Here is a 21165-nt window from a genome sequence, read left to right on the forward strand (position 1 = left end):
GAGACCTGTCAGGCCAAGACAGAGTCATATAGCAGCAAATACAAACAGAGCAACAACATCAGTTCACTACAGTGACAACAGGTATGTCAAAATATACAATACAAAATACAGTTCATTAATATGGTGGCAATATTTAATCTAGAATTTGTTTGTTAAACGAAGTGGCTGCAACTGTTCATGATCACTTCCTTTGTTCTAAGTTTAAAATAAGTAAAGAGACATGGGTCTTGAGTTCGAGCTTGGCCTGCAGTCTGTTCAGGACCAGGGGCCGCAGTAGAACAGTCTTGTTTTGCCAGCGGCCCTGGGCTGATAAAAGACACTTTAAACTGAAGCCATTTGCGTGACTTAAGATCAGGGGAAGGCAACCTGCGGCTCTTTAGCCCTTCTCCAGCAGCTCTCTGTGGCTTTGACAAATAATTATATGGAAATGAATAACATTAAGATCATTGTTGTAGACCTAAAGTGATTCTTACATTTTCCAATTGTATAAATGTGTAGCCTATATACTGAAAAAAACATTTTTTTTAACATCTTGTCAACTATGTGCATCATACATCTGGAGGCCTGGAGCCTTTTTCTAAAATTTGCAGAATCCAGACTGTGTCATTTGCATACAAATGGTACTTGCAGATTGGAACTTATCACAGGTATTATTAATTTAAACTAAAACAACAATGGTCTCACAACCGATCCTTGTGGGACACCCTTCACCACAGCGACTTTGTCTGACATGGTATTGTGACCATGTTTAAGAATCTTCAATACAAACGTAAAATCTGTCCTTCTCTATGGCTGTGAAACCTGGAAAACCACCAAATCAATCATTGATAAACTGCAAGTGTTTATCAACAACTGTCTCAGATACATACTGAGGATTTGGTGGCCCAACAAGATATCAAATGTAGAACTGTGGAGATGCATGAATCAGGAGCAAATCCACAACAAAATCAAATCCAGAAAGTGGGGATGGATCGGCCGTACACTTAAGAAGGATCCGAGAAATATAGCAAGACAAGCTCTGGACTATAATCCTCAAGGCAAGAGGAAGCCAGGGAGACCAAAATCCAACTGGAGGCGGTCCACGCTTGATGAACTGACCAAGACGGGGACCTCCTGGCAAGAAGCCATCGTGCAGAAGAGAGTGAGGTGGAGATCCATGGTGGATGCCCTATGCTCCCAAGGGGCCAAGAGGATTAAGTCAAGTCAAGTCATTAATTTAAACTAAAACAACAAGGGTCTCAAAACCGATCCTTGTGGGACACCCTTCACCTCAGTGACTTTGTCTGACATGACATTGTGACCATGTTTAAGAATCTGTGTACGGCTAGTCAGATAACTGTGGAACCACTTTGCAGCTCTGCATCAAATGCCAGCACACAACAAGGTGTTAATGAGTGGTGGGTGGTACTGAAAGCTTCTGTAAGGTCTATAAACATGCAAGGTTATTGTTTATAGCCTTTGATATCATCAGTGACTTTCAAAGTGGTGGCTACAGTGCTATGTCCCAATCTGAAGCTTGGATTTTATGTCATTTAAACACCACACACAAAATCTGTGACAAAATGTACCTAGAAATAACAGAAGAGTCTGCTTCTAGAGCCCTATGATTTATGGAAATAAATGTAAACCAATGGCTGGCTGGAACAGCAGAAAAATACAAATATAATATGATATAAATTGTACAAAAATAGTTGATAAATTGCTGTCAAAAACATGAAATAGAGATTTTTGTTTAAGGCACTAAAGAAACAAACCAGGCATGGTAGAAGTCTGACTGATTCACACGTCCCAGATCAGTGTTCAGCCTCTGCTGTAATCTCACATGCATATTTATTCTACAAACGACAGCACAGCATGTATGAATGAGCAGACTGGAATAAAGCTGCATAATTACATAACTGCCAAAATATATTTTAATCACATCTAAACATTGTGATTACATGCTCGTTTACACTTCATGAAGACATTACTGGCTTGCACATGGCCACATGGCCACATGAGTGTGTAGTGCAACTTCCTGACATACACCAGATATTTTGAGAATCATACCAGATGGACATTCCAGTGCCTTTTCTGACTGATGCAAACTGACTGAGACTTTTTTCTCCTGTGCTCAACAATTGTTAGAACATTAAAAACGTTTATGCCGATTATGATTAGTGGCGATTGATCGGCGCACTTCTAATCAGATAATTTATTCCCAGCAGATGCATAAATCTCTTCTAATACAGCAAGAAGTGAGAACTCACCTCACCTGAAAGGTAGAATTAAAGATTAGACACTTTACTGTGACAGCTGCAAACTGAGGAGCGTTAAGTGGAGACAGCCTAGAGTAATCACACATTATATATTTCTCTGATATGCAGAATTAAAATAACGTGTGATTACATTGACAGGTTAAATTCCTCATGCGCCTGCTCCATGCACTCAATTAGCATTTCTCCCTTTAATAATCTTTCTGTGGTTCATTCCTCAGCCTCTGACGAGGGAAAAACATGACTACATTTGTGTTCATGGTTGTGTGTGTGTTGTGCCCTCCTGCAGACAGTACAGACGAGCAGTGTTTCCGGTTCTCAGACTGTGCGAGCTGCACCGCCAACACACGGGGCTGCCAGTGGTGCGAGGACAGGAAGTGTATATCTGCATCCAGTAACTGTACTGTGGTGAGTCCTCACTGGGTGTCTGTGAAACAAACACTTTTAGTGGCCCCTGAGCCTGCAGTGTTCATTAGACTAGGGATGCACTATAATATCGGTACGTCATTGGTATCTGCAGATATTTGCGATACTGGAATTACCTAACATGCTTGTTCTTTCTTTGCACAATGAATGAATATTATGTACATTGGACAGTATTGTATTTCATGTGTCCATCTGCTGGTGGGCCGTCACAATAAGAGTATGCATGTATAATATGATGTTAAATAATTCCACTACAGAAGAGACTTCACGAAAAAGGTGGGGAAAAAGTGGATATATCAATTTAGGTATCACTTATTGGCCAAATAATGCAGGATTTATACTTCTGCATCGAATTGTCGCTGTACCTACAGCGTAGGCTCTGCGTTGACCCTAGAACCCAAACCGAGCCAAACTTGCACCTCACCAGAAATCTAACTACACGTTGCGGCGATACAGACCCGTCTGTTTTTGTGAAGTGAAACCATTTCCTTCAGTGGAAAGGAAGCCCTTATTTACTTTAATTTCACGGATAAGAAACAATAAATTGTGAAGACAATAAAGCCTCCACACACTGTATGTGATTTATCCTGGCTTCATATGAGCAGAGGAAATCTCTGATCGTCGCTAGGCTAATTTAGGGTCCATGTCATTGGTTCGACAGCCCATTGGTTCGACATCCCATTAATCCGACTGTCCTTGGTGCTGAACGGCTCGCGGTGGGCGTATGGTGCGCCGCGACCGGCTTGAGGCGGAGCAGGCGCACGGCTTATGTGTTTGTCACTTTCTTTTTCATTTTAACCCACACCATGATCTTTTCCTGACCCTAACCAAGTGGTTTTTGTGCCTAAACCTAACCAGACCTTAACCACAGGGCATCATGATGATTTTGGAATGGACTTCGGAACAATGAGTTTAATATGGTCGGAACAATGGGATGTCGAACCAATGGGCTGTCGAACCAATGGGCAGTTCCCGCTAATTTATACAATGTAAAATGCCATAGGCTTGTGCTAATAACGTTAGCATGTTGTATTTGTGGGGAAAATGTGTCCAGATAAAGACAAGTGTTTATCTGCGAATGCTGCGAGTTATAGTGAAGCTGATTTGTGTACTTGAGTTTGAAATTGTCTCTATTAAGCCATATTTAATGTGTGTTTAATGTGTGTTTTGGGTGTGTTTTGGGTGTGTTTTGAATCAACTAAACTTTACCGCACTTCACAGAAACCCTGACGCTGACTAGAGTTTTGTTTATGTTATGTAGAGGCATTTCAGATATCGGCAAAAAAATCCAGTATTGTGCATCCCTACTTTAGACTAAAGATGGACGGCATGTCTCCATTTCTGCTAATACGGAGGGGGTGGGCTTTTTGACCTATACTGCAGCCAGTAGACTGTGCTGAAAAAGTTGCTGGAAAAACGACGGGTTAATTCCAAACACCCAATTTTGTGCTTAAAAAGTTGCCGGAAATACAGCGATAGGTCCCCAGAAACACCTACATTTAGTGCCTAAGAAGTTGATGAAAAACAACAATGTGTTGCTTCAAAACACCAACGTTTGGTGCCTAAAAAGTTGCTGGAAAAACAGAGACGGCTCACTACACAACACCCACATTTGGTGCCTAAAGAGTTATTGGAAAAACAGTGACAGGTTAAAGCTATAGTTGGTAATGTTGGAGAGCTAGCAAAATTTGAAAGCGGCACCCCCTCTAAGCTCCACCCCCTCCTCCCCCCGTCAGTGCTCCGTCCAAAGCCACGGCCCCACACAAGCTTGAATGCGCATCCTGCAGTAGGAGTCAGACTCAGCAGGGCAGAGGAGAGCCGAGTAAAATAACAAATCCCCCCGAAGCAAACAAATAATTACCTGTCCAACAGAAAGACAGCAACCTCTGCATCACTTTTCAGGCCCTTCAGCTCCCTCAGTTGTCTCCACCGTTCAAAAGCTGGACTGATGTTGACGTCTGGTTTGTCCTCTCGCTTTATCCAAAGCCTTTTTCGTCCCCGCCTTTTCTGCCTCTGACTTTCTTTTCTCAGCCTGTTTAGCGGGGTGAGCCGTTACAAGTAACACTGGAAGTGGTACTTTTGGCTGCATTTTCTCTGCCATTGTGCAGCAAACTCCTGCTAACTTGGTATTTCTGCTGAGGAGTGCTGAATATTTCCGGCAATGGTGACACATGATGAGTGCACGCAGGGAGGAGGGAGGGAGGGACGGAGGGGGGCTCGGGCAGGACGAGACATGAAGGCATCTGATTGGTTCTTTCCATTCGCACCGAATGGCAGGGATTGGTCAGAGTTTTTACAGACCTGCAGCTGCTGCAGACGTCAGATTTTTTTCGTTCCTTTTTCTGAACACATTATGTATTGACTACACTCAGGATCGAAGGACCATTTCACCCAGTATAACAAGAAGTGTTTCTGAACAGGATTACCAACTATAGCTTTAATTCAAAACATCCAAATTTTGTGCCAAAAAAAATGCTGGAAAAACAGCAACTGGTTGCTTCAACACACCCACATTTGGTGCCTAAAAAGTTGCTTGAAAACAGCGATGTGTCAGGACAAAACACCAACATTTGGTGCCATGAAAGTTGATTCTTTTTCAGACAGCCACCAGGGGGAGATTAAGATGTTTGGGCTTCACTTTTTGGAAGCTGTCATGTCAGACTGTGGATGGAATGAATGAATGAATGAATCAATCAATCAATCAATCAATTTTATTTATAAAGCCCAATATCACAAATCACAATTTACCTCACAGGGCTTTACAGCATACGACATCCCTCTGTCCTTAGGACCCTCACAGCGGATAAGGAAAAACTCCCCCCAAAAAACCCCCCGAATAATGTGCTAATGATTTTGGTCTTAAAACCCAGCCAGTAGTACGATGAAGTTTGTTCTGAAGGTGGTGCTTGAGGGAAGGTCATAAGGTCAAAGGGATGCATAGCCTATAGGTTAATCATATGTCATCCTCTAAAGCATGTTAAAACTTGAAACTCAAAATGTAATGTGTTTTTAGATGTGATTAAAGTGTGTACGATTTGTATTTATACCTTTAGCTCAATGAGTTCTGTACTTGTGCTCATTTCCTTTTTTCTCTGTCTCTTTCTCTATTTTTTTTTACTCCCAACCTGCTTTCTCTGTCTGTCTTTGTATGTGCATGTTGCTTTGTCTTTCTGTGTGGGCTTGGCTGGATTTAAATATGGATCTGTGTATGAATCTGTGTGTGTGTGTGTGTAGCTGACTCTGGAGCTGGCCCAGCAGCATGGCGGCGCTCTGTCTCTGTCTCGCCCACCGACCATGTTGTCTGAACATCAGCTGAGCTTGTGGAAGCATGGAGCCAGAAGGAGGGGACATGTGTGTATTACTTGACACTTGACACTTCCTGTTAGGCTGCAGATCAGGTTGCGTCAGGTTGAGATCAGAGGTCAGAGCTGTCCCTTAGGTTATATGGAAATTAGGGTGAAGTTAAATTCAAATTTACATTTAATTCACATCCTTTATCCTCTTCTAACAACCTTCCTTGACTCTGATTAAAAATGGTGTTAGAAAAAAAGACACCACGCTGTTACGGGACTTCAGGTCCAGTTTTGGCGTCGGCACACAATGATGAAAGCAGTGTCGCACCAGTGAACTGGTATTTTCCTGGAATGCTCTGAGGTCATTTACATATTTAATTGCAGTCTAATCTAGCGAAAAAAAGATTTAAAAAAGATAAAATAAAATCAGGTACATTCACTAAAACAGGAGATTTCAAGGTTGTACTATTTATAGTCTTTTGTAAAGGATGGCTCTGTGTTTTCTTGGGCTGAAACAGAGCAAGGACTGACACATTTTTGACACTGACACATAGTCAATTCATGTCATCAGGAAACTTTCTATTGAATAGTTTCTGTCAGTCTGTCTTTCCCCAGCCCAAACGCCAGAAAAAATATTGGTGTTGCACTTTTTCTGCATACCATGGATACGTAACATTTGCACCTTGTTATGTAGCAGATACACTGAAACTTCACATTTCAACAGTGCTGTAGTTAACTTGTAATTAGGTTAAGACACCAAAAAAAACACTTGGTTATTTATGGTAAGGAAATGATCACGTTTTGGGTTAAAATACCTGGTTTTCATGGCACTATTCCTGCTGAAAAAGCAGTGACAGTTTGCTACACAACACCAACATTTGGTGCCTAAAAGTTGTTGGAAAACAGCAACGTGTCAGGACAAAATACCAACATTTGATTCCATAACTGCTGCTGGAAAAACAGCGACGGATTACTACAAAACACCCACATTTGGTACCTTAAAAGGTCCTTGAAAAACAGCACTGGGTAGCTACAAAACACCCACATTTGGTGCCTTAGAAGTTGCTGGAAACACAGTGACAGGTCAATTCAATACATCCATATTTGGTGCCTAAAAAGTTGAAGAAATACAGCGATGGTTCCCAAGAAAACACCCACATTTAGTGCCTAAGAAGTTGTTTGAAAAACATCAACGAGTTGCTTCAAAACACAAACATTTGGTGCCTAAAAAGTTGTGGGAAAAACAGTGACGTGTCAGGACAAAACACCAACATTTGGTGCCTAAAAATGGCTGGAAGAACAGAGACAAGTTAATTCAAAACACCCACATTTGTTGCTTAAAGAGTTGCTGGAAATACAGTGATGGGTCCCCTGAAAACACCCACATTTTGTGCCTAAGTTGTTTGAAAAACATCATCGGGTTGCTTCAAAACACAAACATTTGGTGCCTAAAAAGTTGTGGGAAAAACGGCAACGGGGCAATACAAAACACCAACATTTGGTGCCATTAAAGCTGCTGGAAAAACAGCAATGGGTCACTACAAAAAAAACAAAACAAACCATATTTGGGGCCTAAAAAGTTGCTTGAAAAACAGAGAGGTCAATTCAAAACACCCACATTTGTTGCTTAAAAAGTTGCTGGAAAGCCATGGGTCCCCAGAAAACACCCAGATTTAGTGCAGAAAAAGCTGCTTGAAAAACAGCAATAGGTCCCCAGAAAACACCCACAGTACACCTCGCTAAATCAAAACAGCTTTTGTTAGTCTTGTACCGTGGTCTGCAGTAGTCTGCAGTTTGCCAGGCATCTCGCCTAGGTGTCACGCCATCGACCACACCCTCCACCCTACAGATGACAAATCTCAGCTCATATATTTTGCCACTTTAGGAATGCTGATATGATAAGGCCCAATGTAACTTATTTATGGTTTGCAGAAATGTACAATGCCAACATTTTCTTCTGGCAACTGGGCTGCATCCCATTCAAGGAGAAGGACAAGAAAGTTTTAAAATTTCCACTGAGATAAAGTTGTGTGTTCTGTTGAAAAGAACCAAGGTCTGTTCTAAAGTTGTAAAGTTGAACTGTATTGTGGGATGCACACAGCATAAAGAATACACTCAGCTTCAATAAAAAGTCCATCTCAGTATAATGTGTCCCTCATATTGATTTCTCTCCTCATGCTGCATGTTCTGTTTGGCTGTTTGATTCCTTCAACCATCACACTTTATTTATCTTCTGCTCTTGTTGCACAACGTATCGATCCCTCTGAGTTCATTGCATTTAGGACAGTGATGATGGAGTTTAACTGGACTGATATTGTTTCCTCTGTGTATGTGTTTGAAGTCGGTGAGAGACTCGTCCAGCTGTAAGCGCCGGGAGGAGCAGGAGTGTTTCAGACTGGCCAACTGCAGGAGCTGCTCCCTCAACGCCAACTGTCAGTGGGAGCTGCAGCAGCAGGAGTGTCAAGCGCTTCCTGGTGAGGAGACGTGCACACAGACACAACACTTCCTTTTTTCTTTTTCCTCAGATATTTCCTGAACACATGGCTTTAAATAAAATTCATAAAGCACAATTTATTCAGAGTAAATCTTGGGGAGAAATACTTTTTCTGCGACTTGGCACCTGTGAATTGCTTCCTGAGCTGCTTCCTGCGGCAGGTTGAGACATTATGCAGCAAAAATTAAAACGCCTTGAGGATCTACGCACAGAGACGTACACAAACAGCTTCACAAACGCATGCATGCATAAACTGTATAATAATCTTTTTGATTTGATATTGGAGTGAACACTGGCATCATTAAGAGTCTGGCAGAGTAACCTTCACAGTCTTTCTTATAATCATCAGCGCTGTAGTGAATATTTTTCAAAGCTGTTGAAGGAGCGCTGTGTCCTGTTAAACATACAGCAGCACAGACAAACAGCTTCAGAGTGTCTGCATGTTCCCACACCAACTTGCTGCATATTATTCGTGATCTTCACAGATCAACACTCATACATCTGTGCAGGCATGTACACAGAGAGGATTAGCATGAACACATAACTCTCCACTCAGCTGCAAAGGGAAGTAGGCCAATTAGAAGTGTTTACTGGGTGTTCTGAATATGGATCCTTGGCCGACTAACAAACTTGAGTCCACACAGTACTCCATGCTCCGCTTCACACTGCTGCGGAGCCTTCAGCTAGAGCTGCTCTCGGTTTGACTTTGGCGCCAGCATGACTAAGGGCAAAGGAAATACCCTTGCTAGTTGAATCCACAAATGATCCTGTTGGCTAGCTTGCTCTGATATGAGTTGGAAGTTTGCAGTAGCTTTAAGCAGAGGTTGGCATTGTGTTTGCTCCCTTTCTTCTGTCCACATCAAGGCCCCGTAGCCTCATACATATCCTCCTACTTCGGTTTGTTATGAGCTGCTAGCCGGCTCTGTTGCTCAGTTGAGGTAAAATACTGTACATGATCTGGAGTAGTGGACTGCAGCCCCAGAAATAATGCTTTTGGTTATTTACAGGTCAAGAGATGTCTATAGGTGTAAGGTTTGTAAGCAGATTATACAATGCCATGTAAAAGTTTGGGCATCCTTGGTCAAAATTTGATTTATTGTGAATAGTTAAGTGAGTTTAAAATGAACTGATCTCTAAAAGGCTTCAAGTTAAATATGAAACATTTCTTCAGTATTTTAAGCAAGATTAACTTTTAATTCAGTCTTTTACAGTTTCAAAATCAAAAAAGGAAAAGGGCCTGAAGCAAAAGTTTGGGCACCCTGCATGATCAGTACATAGTAGCGCCCCCTTTGGTATCACAGCTTCTAAACACTTTCTGTATCCAGCTCAGAGTCTTTCAGTTCTTGTTTGGAGGATTTTCACCCATTCTTCCTGCAAAAGGCTTCTAGCTCTGTCAGATTCTTGGGGCATCTTCATGTGCTGCTCTTTGAGGTCTATGCACAGATGTTAATGATGTTTAGGTCGGGGGACTGTGAGGGGCGTGGCCAAACCTTCAGCTTGCTCCTCTTGAGATCGTCCATTGTGGATTTGTGTTACGGATCACTGTCCTGTTGTAGAAGCCGTCCTCTCTTCATCTTCAGCTTTTTTTACAGATGCTGTGATGTTTGCTTCCAGAATTTGCTGGAATTTAACTGAATCCATTCTTCTCACTACCTGTGAAATGCTCCCCGTGCCACTGGCTGCAACACTGCATCCTTTTTTCTCCAAACATACCTTTGCTTATTGCACAGTAGCACAGCGTACCACCACTCCAGAGTCTGAGAAATCTCCCTGCAGGTCTTTCTAACAGCCCTTTCTAACAAAAAAATGTATTTTAGAATTCTGTTCTTCAATCAGTGACAGAGCCAGATAGCCGACTGAAAGAGGCCAAGATAGCGATAGCCCTACTCATGGCATGTTATTGGAGGACAAGTTCAAATCTCATGAAGTCTTAAAAAAAAATTTAAAAAGAAGAAAGTAGTAAAGTCTGTTATTTTATTACAAACAGGTCAACTACCTGCCTATTTGTTCGGTTGACAGTTTTTCTGATCACTGAGAAAACTGATTTGACATAAAGTAAAAAAATAAAAGTAACTGCAAGTAAAAAAGCTAAAGCCATTTTCTTGTAGCTTAACCTGTTACATTTCTCTGGGGATAGCTTTAGTGTAGTGAAACCTTATTTTGGTGTAGAGTAACTGGTAGCTTAGCTTGCCCAACACTGTGTGGCACAAACGTTCACTTTAAGTCAAGGATGAACTGATTAGAATTCGGTGGTTGAAGGGTAGGTTCATTGTGACCTTGTCCATTACATTCTTGTGAACATCTCAAGTACATCCTGAAGGAATCTCTTCAAATTTGGCACAAACATCCACCTGGACTTATAAATTAATTGATTTGATTTTGGTGGTCGGATGTCAGAGGTCGAGGTCTTCGGCCGTAACTCAGGAATTCATTTGCTAATTATGACAACATCTGAAACAAAGGTCTGATAGGATAAAAAGATGAATTGATGACATTTAATATCCAAAAGGTCAAAGGTCATCTTCTCTATGACATCATAGTATCCCTCAGAAACACTAATTTTTGGTGTTCGCCTTGAAACTGTGCTGATTGTATAGATCTTCTGTGCTGTTGTGTGTGAAGCATCCATGTTTTGGTCAACTGTCATGGCTACATATGAGTCTGGACAGGCATGGATGTGAACTGTAACTGCAACTTGACAGGTGCGCGGAGGCATACAACTGCAAGGCTGTAATACTAGTTTTCTCTATTTTGTGTAAAGCTTGTTGGTGTAGTGGAGTGGAGTAAAAAACAACTGGGGGCCTCAGCTACCAAACATCAGATGACATTTGCATAAAGCTGAAAGAACTTTCTCATGTTGCACTGTGGAGTCTTTGACTCTTTGTGTTTTGGCGGCTGGAGCCAGCGTGAGTATTGTGGTTCAGCACAACGACTGGCATAACTGTCTCTTCTCCAGTCTTTGTATGTGTTAACTGGAAGCAATGCTGCCATTTAGGACGGGGCCTTTTAAAGGGTCACTGGTCACGCTAATGAAATTACCATGTCTTTGTGAGAGTTTCTGAGTCCATTAGTGCAACAAGGCAAGAAACAAAGCTTCTGAATTTTCTATCATTTTCTATGAAATTACATTTGCAGGAGCAGTGTGGCTAAGATGAGCCGGGGTAATGGAAACTAGCTCCATCACCATGGCAGCTGTGGCCTTTTCTTTAGACACCATGTTATGACTAATTATTCTAAATGGCCTGACATGTTTATCTCTACTTTTACACAAAGACCGTAACCTAATCTATTTATTTTTATACTCCTCCTTTTTTTTTACCCTTTCATCTGTCTTTCTTCTCGTTATTTGGTTGATTATTGCCCATTGCTATTGCTCGTAGGAAAAAAAAATAAAGAGAGCAGGTATTTTCTTTTCTGTAGCATGAAAAGGTTGGTGATGGAAGCCATTATGGGCCTGTGAATGTAATCAGTCCTGGAGTCCAAAATAAACAGCGGTGCTCAGTGGAGGCAGAATGACTTTTTCTTCCCTTTCATCCTGGCTAATTGAACGGCCGCTCTGCTATTATAGTCTCAAGACGCAACCAAGTGACCCTGATAACAACAGTGAGTGTGTATTTGTGTTTTCATGGGTCTGCCAGTCTTACTTAACTTTGTTGAGACTCTTCAATCACCACATATATTCACTTTTCTTTCTCCCATGTGTAACAAAACCTTTTAATCACTGATGAGTCAGGTCAGTACAAAGCAGTAATGTGATGCTGTGATCTAAAATAACAGCATAAATCAACAGTAACATCAGCCTATAAAATCAGTCCAACAAGATGTGTTATTTATTAACCACATTACCAAGAAGTATTTCTCTTAAAGCTGTTGTTGAATCTGGCAGCACAGTTTATTTCCCAGTCCATCACAGCAGCTTTAAATTTTAGCGTCATTCTCGTCTTGTCCACGAGGTGCCCTCAGTGAGTTTCCCACCTTTGCTGGTCACCTGACTGTCCACCTACCTGCACACCTGCCCTCACTGCCTCATTAGTCTACATATACCAGCCCTAGAGCAGCACCTCCTTTCTGTCAGACTGTCCTCCTGCTTGTTTTGAAGAACTAACACCCTCGACATGTTGGCCTTTTTGGATTTGGTTGATGGTTCTGCCTGGCTAGACACTGATTAATGAAGCCTGGTTTACATCCACCAAGTGAACATTGTTTAACCTTTCCTGCAGCCTGCATCTGACTCCTAGTACCTGAGTTACAGTTTTTATATTGCTTTGATGTTGTCTTACATTTTGTAATTTATTTTACCCAAGTGTATTTCTTACCATTGAAAATACAAATTAGCTTTAATTTGACACTAGGTTGGTGTTACACATGACAAGCTGAGCATGAGCTAGCTAACTTTCTGGTCACAAGCTAACTATCTATTAGTCTAATACAATAATGAGAGTGAAATGAGAGTGAAATGATGTCATGTTAACTTGCTAAAGTTACTGTTGGCATGCTAACATGATAACATACTAAACATTACAAACTAAAGCTAATCATTAGCATATTTAAGAGCTATGTGTAAGCATGCTAACATGATAACATACTAAACATTACAAGCTAAAGCTAATCAATAGCATATTTAAAAGCTAAGTGTAGGCATGATAGCATACTAAACATTACAAGCTAAAGCTAATCATTGGCAAGTTTAAAAGCCAAGTGTAGGCATGCTAACATGATAACATACTAAACATTACAAACTAAAGCCAGGGCCATAACCAGGGTTATGAAACTAGTGAGGTAGAAACCATGCAAGCGCGCAAAGCGTGCGAGCAAAAAAATTTTGAGCACTTATTTATGAATAAAAAGTAAAATAAATAGTGTTTTAAACTGTGCAATTACACAAATACACAATCACATAATGTTGTTGACTGGATTCTTTATTTTTTCTTACTTTTGGCACTCTCAGATATAGATATATAGGCTATTATTGACCTTTTGGAGGGCTGGCTGGATCCTGTCTCCAGAGGGTTCAACTCACTGAACCAGTCAGTATCTGGTGTGACCACCATTTGCCTCACGCAGTGCAACACATCTCCTTCTCGTTACATTACACTAGCTAACGTTAGCCAGTGAGATGAGATGACGATGAGATGAGATAAACTTTATTGTCCCCCGAGTTGAAATTTGTCTTGGGCAAGTACATACAGCTGCTGCAAAATAGTGTTTTCTTTTTGTTTCAACAAAACTATTATCATGACAGATGCGCGAACTGGTGAGTAGCCTATGTTCGTAGTTCGTTCCTTACCTCTCATTTAGGTCTCAGCACACGCGGAGAATCTCTTCTTCTTCACCCCAAAACATGTCCAGTCAGTGCCGGTACACGTGACGTGTAAGGCTAAAGGTTACGAGACCTCATATGCAGAAACACAACTCCTTTTTTTTTTTTTTTTTCTTTTTTTTTTTTGAAACACAACTCCTGATTGTTGGCTGTAGCGGTTAATATAATTTGTGATCCTTCTATGAATTAGATTTTCATATTTTTTTTGTAAAATGTATATTTTTATAAAAAATCCCAGGAAATAGTAACTGAGGTATTTACCTCGGGTACCTCATAGCTAGTTATGGCCATGGCTAAAGCTCATCATTAGCATATTTAAAAGCTAAGTGTGCATATGCTAACATGATAACATACTAAACATTACAAGCTAAAGCTAATCATTAGCATGTTTAAAAGCCAAGTGTAGGTATGCTAACATGATAACATACTAAACACATAGACTAAACATTACAAACTAAAGCTAATCATGAGCATATTTAAGAGCTATGTGTAAGCATGCTAACATAATAACATACTAAACATTACAAGCTAAAGGATCATCATTAGCATATTTAAAAGCTAAGTGTGCGTATGCTAACATAACATACTAAACATTACAAGCTAAAGCTAATCATTAGCATGTTTAAAAGCCAAGTGTGCGTATGCTAACATAACATACTAAACATTACAAGCTAAAGCTAATCATTAGCATGTTTAAAAGCTAAGTGTAGGCATGGCAACACAATAACATACTAAACATTACAAGCTAAAGCTAATCATTAGCATGTTTAAAAGCTAAGTGTAGGCATGCCAACATGATAACATACTAAACATTACAAGCTAAAGCAAATCATTGGCATGCTTAACAGCTAAGTGTAGGCATGCCAACATGCTAACTTTGTAGCATCTTGGGAGCATTTTCTTTAGGTTTCTTGTTCTCCAGCTCAATATTCTCCTTATATGACACACTAAGGAGAGTTTTCAAGGGGTTTTATGTTCTCAGCAATGTTTTTCCAGAAGTCAGATTGTCAGTGTATGTTTCCCTGGGCTAATATGTTGAAATCACCACATACAGCTTATAGCTCACATGTTGTAACGTTACTCTTTGAAACCTAAATTTGGGTGCAAAGTTTTCTTAAAGAAAAAGGCCACTTTAAAATGAAAATACAGACAATACTTACTGACCCTCATGCCTACAAGAAGTCCAGTGTAGTTTTTTAATCAACAAAACTCGTTCGGAGTATCGGAGGATAACAGCTAGCAGGAATAACAGCCAACGTTACACTTGAAGTGCATGGAACCCACATTTTGAAAATGTTACTAAACTCAGCTAATGCATTTCAAAAACGTCAGAACGGCTCGTCTGTCGTAATCCAAGTGCCCTGAAGCCACGACATGCAAAACTGAAAACACGTAATTTCTCACTGTGGTCAGTTAGCCTGCCCTGCAGGCGTGCTGTGTTTACATGGCAACTCGCATGAGACTAGCTGACATCTAGTGGTGGTGCTAGTTCTCAAGTTTTTTTTACCATTCAAACTGCATTTGAAGCGTTCATCTGTTTGTTTTTTAGCACTTTATGCAAAGATAGCCTTTAACAATCTCTTACACCTTAGGTCTATATCAAGAGAGACATGTTAAAAACTCAGTACAATGCTATACGTGCATAGGAACCGAACACAGGGACCAAGTTTAAACTGTTGTTTAGCTTGTAGTATAATACAGCTATAGGCATGCTAATGTTCCTGGTGTTTAATGAGCATTAATGAATCTACAGTTTCCAGCAGACTAGAAACTCTCACTGTAATCATGTGTTTTCTACTTTCTGATGACTAAGAATGTTAACAGATGTACTGAAGGTGTAAATACAGTATGTGTGTGTCTCTGTGTGCAGGCCAGCTGTGCGGGGAGGGCTGGCACCATGTCGGGGATGCCTGCCTGAGGATCAACTCCAGCAGTGAGAGCTATGATAACGCTCAGCACTACTGCAAAAACCTGGGAGGAAATATTGCTTCTTTGCTCACAGACAAACAAGTCAATTTTGTTCTGGAAGAGCTACAAAAATACCAGCTGCAAGACAAGGTGGGTGGTGTAGAAACATAAATTCATAAATAAAAGAAATGAGACAGGACTCCTGCATGTTAACGGTGCTGGTGAAGGCTATTCATTATTTTCCGCTCTGGCTTCTCCGCCTTATAAAAACTGCTGTGGCTTTTTACACACCATTATTCTGTGAGAGATTTATGATGTAAAAGCTAAACTTCAAACAGGTTTGGTAAGATCAGCCAATTAAATATGAGCTGGAAAAACCTTGATAGAAAGCATATTACAGGTGTGTGTATTCTGTTTGTGAATGAAAATGTGCACTTTTCAAATCAATGTTGTGTCGTGATCATTCAAACTAAGAAGTCAGGTTTGTTAACATTAGAAAGCCTTCATGTTCAGCTGTTATCGCCGATACTAACTCCATGCATGATTTGTGTCTTTTCCAGGTGATTTTGATATAATAACTGAGTCACATGCCCATATCTGAAGGAGCTGTGGGTTGCTGTCACCATTCTTTAGCCCTTTTTAGATAGGAATTGTGCAAATTTGCAGGAAAGCCCAATCAGTTTTTTTCAGCATTGGCAGTATCAAAAAAAAACGGGGAGTGCGTCAAAATGCCGTCTACCTACTTTTGTTAGAATGCACCTTTTTTGGGGCAATGGGGGGCGTGAGAAAGTAGCAAAACATGTAGCTCAGCGTGTGACATAAACAGTGACGTGGGAGGGAAGCCGCGGCTGGTCAGTCCTTCAAAGATTCTCTCGTAAGTCGGTCCGTCCTTCATCGTTCCATCTGACGGTTAATGGCCTCTTTGTTTGCGAGGGCAAGGAGGGCGCGCAATTCCTTGTCTCCCCAGTTGCTCATCTTTACAGTGTCTGTCAGGTTTGCGTTTTCCTCTTGCTACTAGCTGCTCACAAATTCCTGCTATCAGCTGTTTCCTGTTTATCCACCGCCAGTGGCTCACACGTGCAGCGTCATCAACAGCTCCTCCCACAAGTCTTCAACAGCCCTTCCGTTGCGGAAGGCCGACTTGGTCTGTTTAAACTAAAAGGGTTCCACCAATATGTCTACCCTATGAGGCGGAAAATTGGGTACCTTGGATCAACTCGCCAATCTGGCTCTGTGTGACTAAACGCTCACAGCTTGCCAGCAAAACGGCCCAACATTCGCAGAAAATCTGGCAGTGTAAAAGGGGCTTTTATGTTCATACTGGCAATCAGTTGATCCTGTCAAAGTTCAACCTTCCTTTGACTCACGGTAGTAAGGGATCTCCAGTATGGAGAGATGGTGGATGATTACAGTAACCAGTAACTCTATCAACCAGGTTTGGATTTTTAATTCTAAAGTGGATAGGACACAATGTATCCAGGCATGCACGACCATGTTTTTTCAACACATTCTCACTCTGACCTCGTCACATATTCACATTTGGTCATGGACATTCCACATCTAAAGTCAAGGTAGTAAATGGGAAATAAATTCAATAAGCAATTCAATAGCAATACAGACAGACTCAGGAGATGCTTTCTAATAGAGGTACGTTTTTAGGAGAGACTTAAAACCACTGGCTCAAACAGCCTTATAACCTCGGGCAGGTCATTCCGGACCCTTGGTTCCCTGGTTGTGAAATTCAACAACACATGCACACGGTTGGGTTTAGGCAACAAATGCATGTGGCTGGGTTTAAGGAAAAAAAGAAAGATTATACGATAACCTGCTCTTATTCCAAACTCGTCAAACACTGCCACTTCATCCGTGATCTGGGTGTTAGATAGGCCTACTGACGCACAAAGGCACCTTTTGCAGTGGTCAACCTGGTCTCACTCTGAAGTCATGGGAAATGGGGGCTTGGTCAGTGACTTTGGCACTAGACACTGACGAGAAAAGCCGTCCTTTCACGTCGGCATGATACATAGCCAGTTGCCCTTATTGTTTAATGGCACCCAGTGCCATCAGGGGAAACTCAATGGAACAACACCGAAAGTTAAGGGTTAGGGTTAGGTGGCAAAAGTCCGAATAGGGTGGAATGGAATGGTCCAAGGTATAGACCCAACAACCACCGACCTCCACCTTTCGCTTCCCATGTGATTGTAAAGCCAAACCCTGTTCTTTTTTCCTAAACCTGACCATGAGCTTTTGTTGCCTAAACTGTGCTTGTGTTGGCAAAATGTAACCACGTGTGTTTGTTGCTGAAGGTCAAAGAACGGTACACTCTGGTATACTGCACACCAGGTAATGGCAGTTATTGTAACAGTGGCCAACAGCAGCAGCTGTCGAAATACCAGCGTTATGTCAGTCGACGTCCGCGTAAGATACCAACGCACAAAGGGACCTTTCACGATGTTATGAAATGCACTGGCCAGTGGCAGTTTGTAATGCCGCTGGCCAGTGCTGTATAATAAACACGACAAAGTACATGCCACATGACCTAAACCTATCCATCCATTTATGTATAGTAACTTGAACAAAATCCGAACCTTTCCTTCAATAAGTGTTGGGGAAAAAAAAACTTTGGCTGATTTATAATGTAGGAAACGTAGGAAAGAAATAAAGCAAATTCTTCACAGCACTGCAGTGCATTTGTGGCACCACCATATATTTATATGTACACATAGTCTTATTAAATAGCTGCATTTGAATGAAACTTTAGCTTTCAGCTGCTTTTATCCCTCCTGTGGAGAATGGATTGTTGTAATGTGTTACTGATTAATGTGGACAATTGTGCACAGTTTGCCACGCGTTCATTATATGACATCATGTACATAATGCTGCTTCTATGACATTGTGATGTATTATTATAAGAGGCCAGAAGATGTGTTCCCTTAACATCATCAATATGAAGTTATTTATTATTAGAAGCCGTAGAACGTGTGGTCTCAGTATCGTAAAGGGTTATTAAACATGAGCGTATATCAACATGTGATCAATGAAAGAACACTGCAGTGTGGTTTTCTTATGCCATTTATATTCGCATATGATGACATCGCTGTTTTGTAAGAGGCAGCTTTAGGTCATTTGATATTCATATCAATATCAAAGTTCAGACTTAAAAAAAAATACAAAAAAAAATATTTTCACAGCACCACAAGGAGCGGAAATTTCTCACCAGGATATTTCTGATGTGGCTTCGAGGCATGAAAAATAAACAGAGCTGTAATCCCTCTCAGCCCACCATGAAGCACAGAAACCAGCTTCATCATCACTTTCCATCGCAGTAAACCCAGATGTGTAAAAAAACACCTGAGTGACAGGATGTAAATGTTTAATGTTTCACACATTCATGTGTGACTCTTTCATGGAGCCGTTTACCAGATCAATCACCTTTAAAATGGATTGAACTGTCGACTTGTGATGTTTATGGTGGGACTGTAGTTTGAGACGCTGACATATTTGACCACTCAGACAGTTTTTCTGATATATGTGCAGCGTCAGGAGAAATGTGAGCGAATATTTGAACATTGGTTCTTTATTTATATGAGGAAGGGGTGGCTGGGGAGGGACTCTTTTTTTGGCCCTCCCCAAAGCTAGCTGTGGGCGGCTGTGGCACAGAGGTAGAGCAGGTCGTCCACCAACTGGAGGATAGGCACCTCCTCCGTATCCTTGTGCAAGATACTGAACCCCAAATTGCTCCTGACTTCATTAAAGCCTGAATTCTGTCTTCATGTGCAACATGTTAGTCTGGAGGTTTAAACTGGTGTCCTCTCACAGAGTTGGTGATTCAAACTAAACTTTCATCTGTCAGAGAAAACTGATCTGTTCAGACTGTTTACTTACAGCACAGCTACACTCACAGATAACTGAACCTCCTACCTGCCTGTCAAACACCATCAACCCACAAACCTTCTCCAGTCTGGACTGAGTGGAGTCCTGCGGGGTGAAGCTGTGAAGTCCGCCGGCTGGTGGCTGCTTGCTCTGCTGCCGTTCAGCATCTAACAAGCGGAGCTGCAACTAACAAACTCCACAAATCCATTCTGCAGCTTCATCATTTCCTGCTAAATTACAGCTCACAACTCGGCTGATGCTGCTCCGCTCTGAGTGTTTTTTCTGGCTAGCAAAACTTCCTGGTGCAGACTAATTACTGGAATTTACCACCCTGTTGCTCATGTGGCATTTGAAGATAACTGCAAGCACAGCTATTCTCGGCTTTCAATGTCTGACAGTTTTCAGAATCTGTTTTTAGCTCGTCATTGCCTCGTTGTCATCATGGAAAAAAGGTTGTTAAGGAAATTTTTTGTCATAGTTTTTGTCAAAGAAATTAACACTGATTCTTTTTTTTTATCCTACGTTGACGCTTTTAGGTGACAATGATTCGAAATCTCTCGTGTTGTAATTCCACTTTTTTGAGATCACATCAGCATGACTTTACTCAGTTACCAGATACCACCCAGACTGCACAGTGTTCTCAACAGAGCTGCTGAGTACGAGTGCATGAGAAGTCATAAATACAGACACAGTGTAAATAAATCCCAGCTGTGGGGAAATAGTTTGTCTCCTTCATAATCATTATGAGCCTTTATTAAACAAATCAGATTTGTTTTCTCAGCAAATAATTCAGATGTTCACTGAGCCACACTTCACACTTTAATTACAGCCGTTGTTTGAAAATCTTTCCTGAGTTAGTTAATGCTATGAATCTGAAGAGTCCCTGCTTTTACAACAGTTAGAGTAATTTGCAGAAGGTTTGATATAAGATCTGTTTTCATGTAAAGCAACATAATGTTTGTTCGGAGTTACAAGCCGTGTGACTTCTCTCAGCAGAGGGCTGCGTCTCAGTTGCTGTGTTAGTTGCAGAGTTTTTTTGCTCACACAGTTTTTTGTTCTCGCTAATGTGTTTTTTCCAACATTTCTAGGACACTGTATGCATGTGAACTGAACACAACAAGGGCTCATTATTTTCCTGTCTGTCTCTTAAAAAACTATCAAAATAAACAAGCAAGACAAAAGTAATAAATAAAGTTTATCAGGATTAATTTTGTTGATTGCTGTTTTAAATTTCCCTCTAGCAACTCTGGCTGATATTCAGCTTAAATATCCTGTGTGAAGAATTTAGTGGCATCTAATGATGAGGTTGCAGCATGCAGGAGAACAATGATGGCTGCCGTATAAACGCAAAAAAGCGAATGCCCCGCTCTAGAGCCAGTGGTTGATTTGTCTGTTCTGGGCTACTGTAGTTACAACATGGTGACTCTGTGGATGAGGCAAAATAGAAAACAAATATGTTTGCAGCTCCAGTTTTAAAGGATTTTAACACAGAGGGATGTGTTGCTCTTCCTCAGACTGTGTGGCTCTTCCTCAGACTCCTCAGGTGTATCTGATGACTGGCAGCACTAATGTGTTGATGGCTGGGACCTTGTTCTT

The 21165-nt window shown here is 41.1% G+C and overlaps 1 protein-coding gene across 3 annotated transcripts in view; it reads left to right on the forward strand.

Annotated features, from left to right (window-relative positions):
• atrnl1a (attractin-like 1a) overlaps positions 1–21165 on the forward strand; it is a 445178-nt gene that overhangs the window by 108021 nt on the left and 315992 nt on the right. For 2 of the 3 annotated variants that reach the window (XM_033643351.2, XM_078160934.1), the window contains exons 13-16: positions 2545–2663; positions 5916–6032; positions 8316–8448; positions 15659–15846. In XM_033643351.2, the coding sequence (XP_033499242.2) occupies positions 2545–2663; positions 5916–6032; positions 8316–8448; positions 15659–15846 (557 nt within the window). The remainder of the gene's footprint in view (positions 1–2544; positions 2664–5915; positions 6033–8315; positions 8449–15658; positions 15847–21165) is intronic. The other variant, XM_033643359.2, reaches the window with a different exon arrangement.

Source organism: Epinephelus lanceolatus, chromosome 17 (genome assembly GCF_041903045.1).
Source record: "Epinephelus lanceolatus isolate andai-2023 chromosome 17, ASM4190304v1, whole genome shotgun sequence".
Taxonomy (NCBI): domain Eukaryota; kingdom Metazoa; phylum Chordata; class Actinopteri; order Perciformes; family Serranidae; genus Epinephelus; species Epinephelus lanceolatus.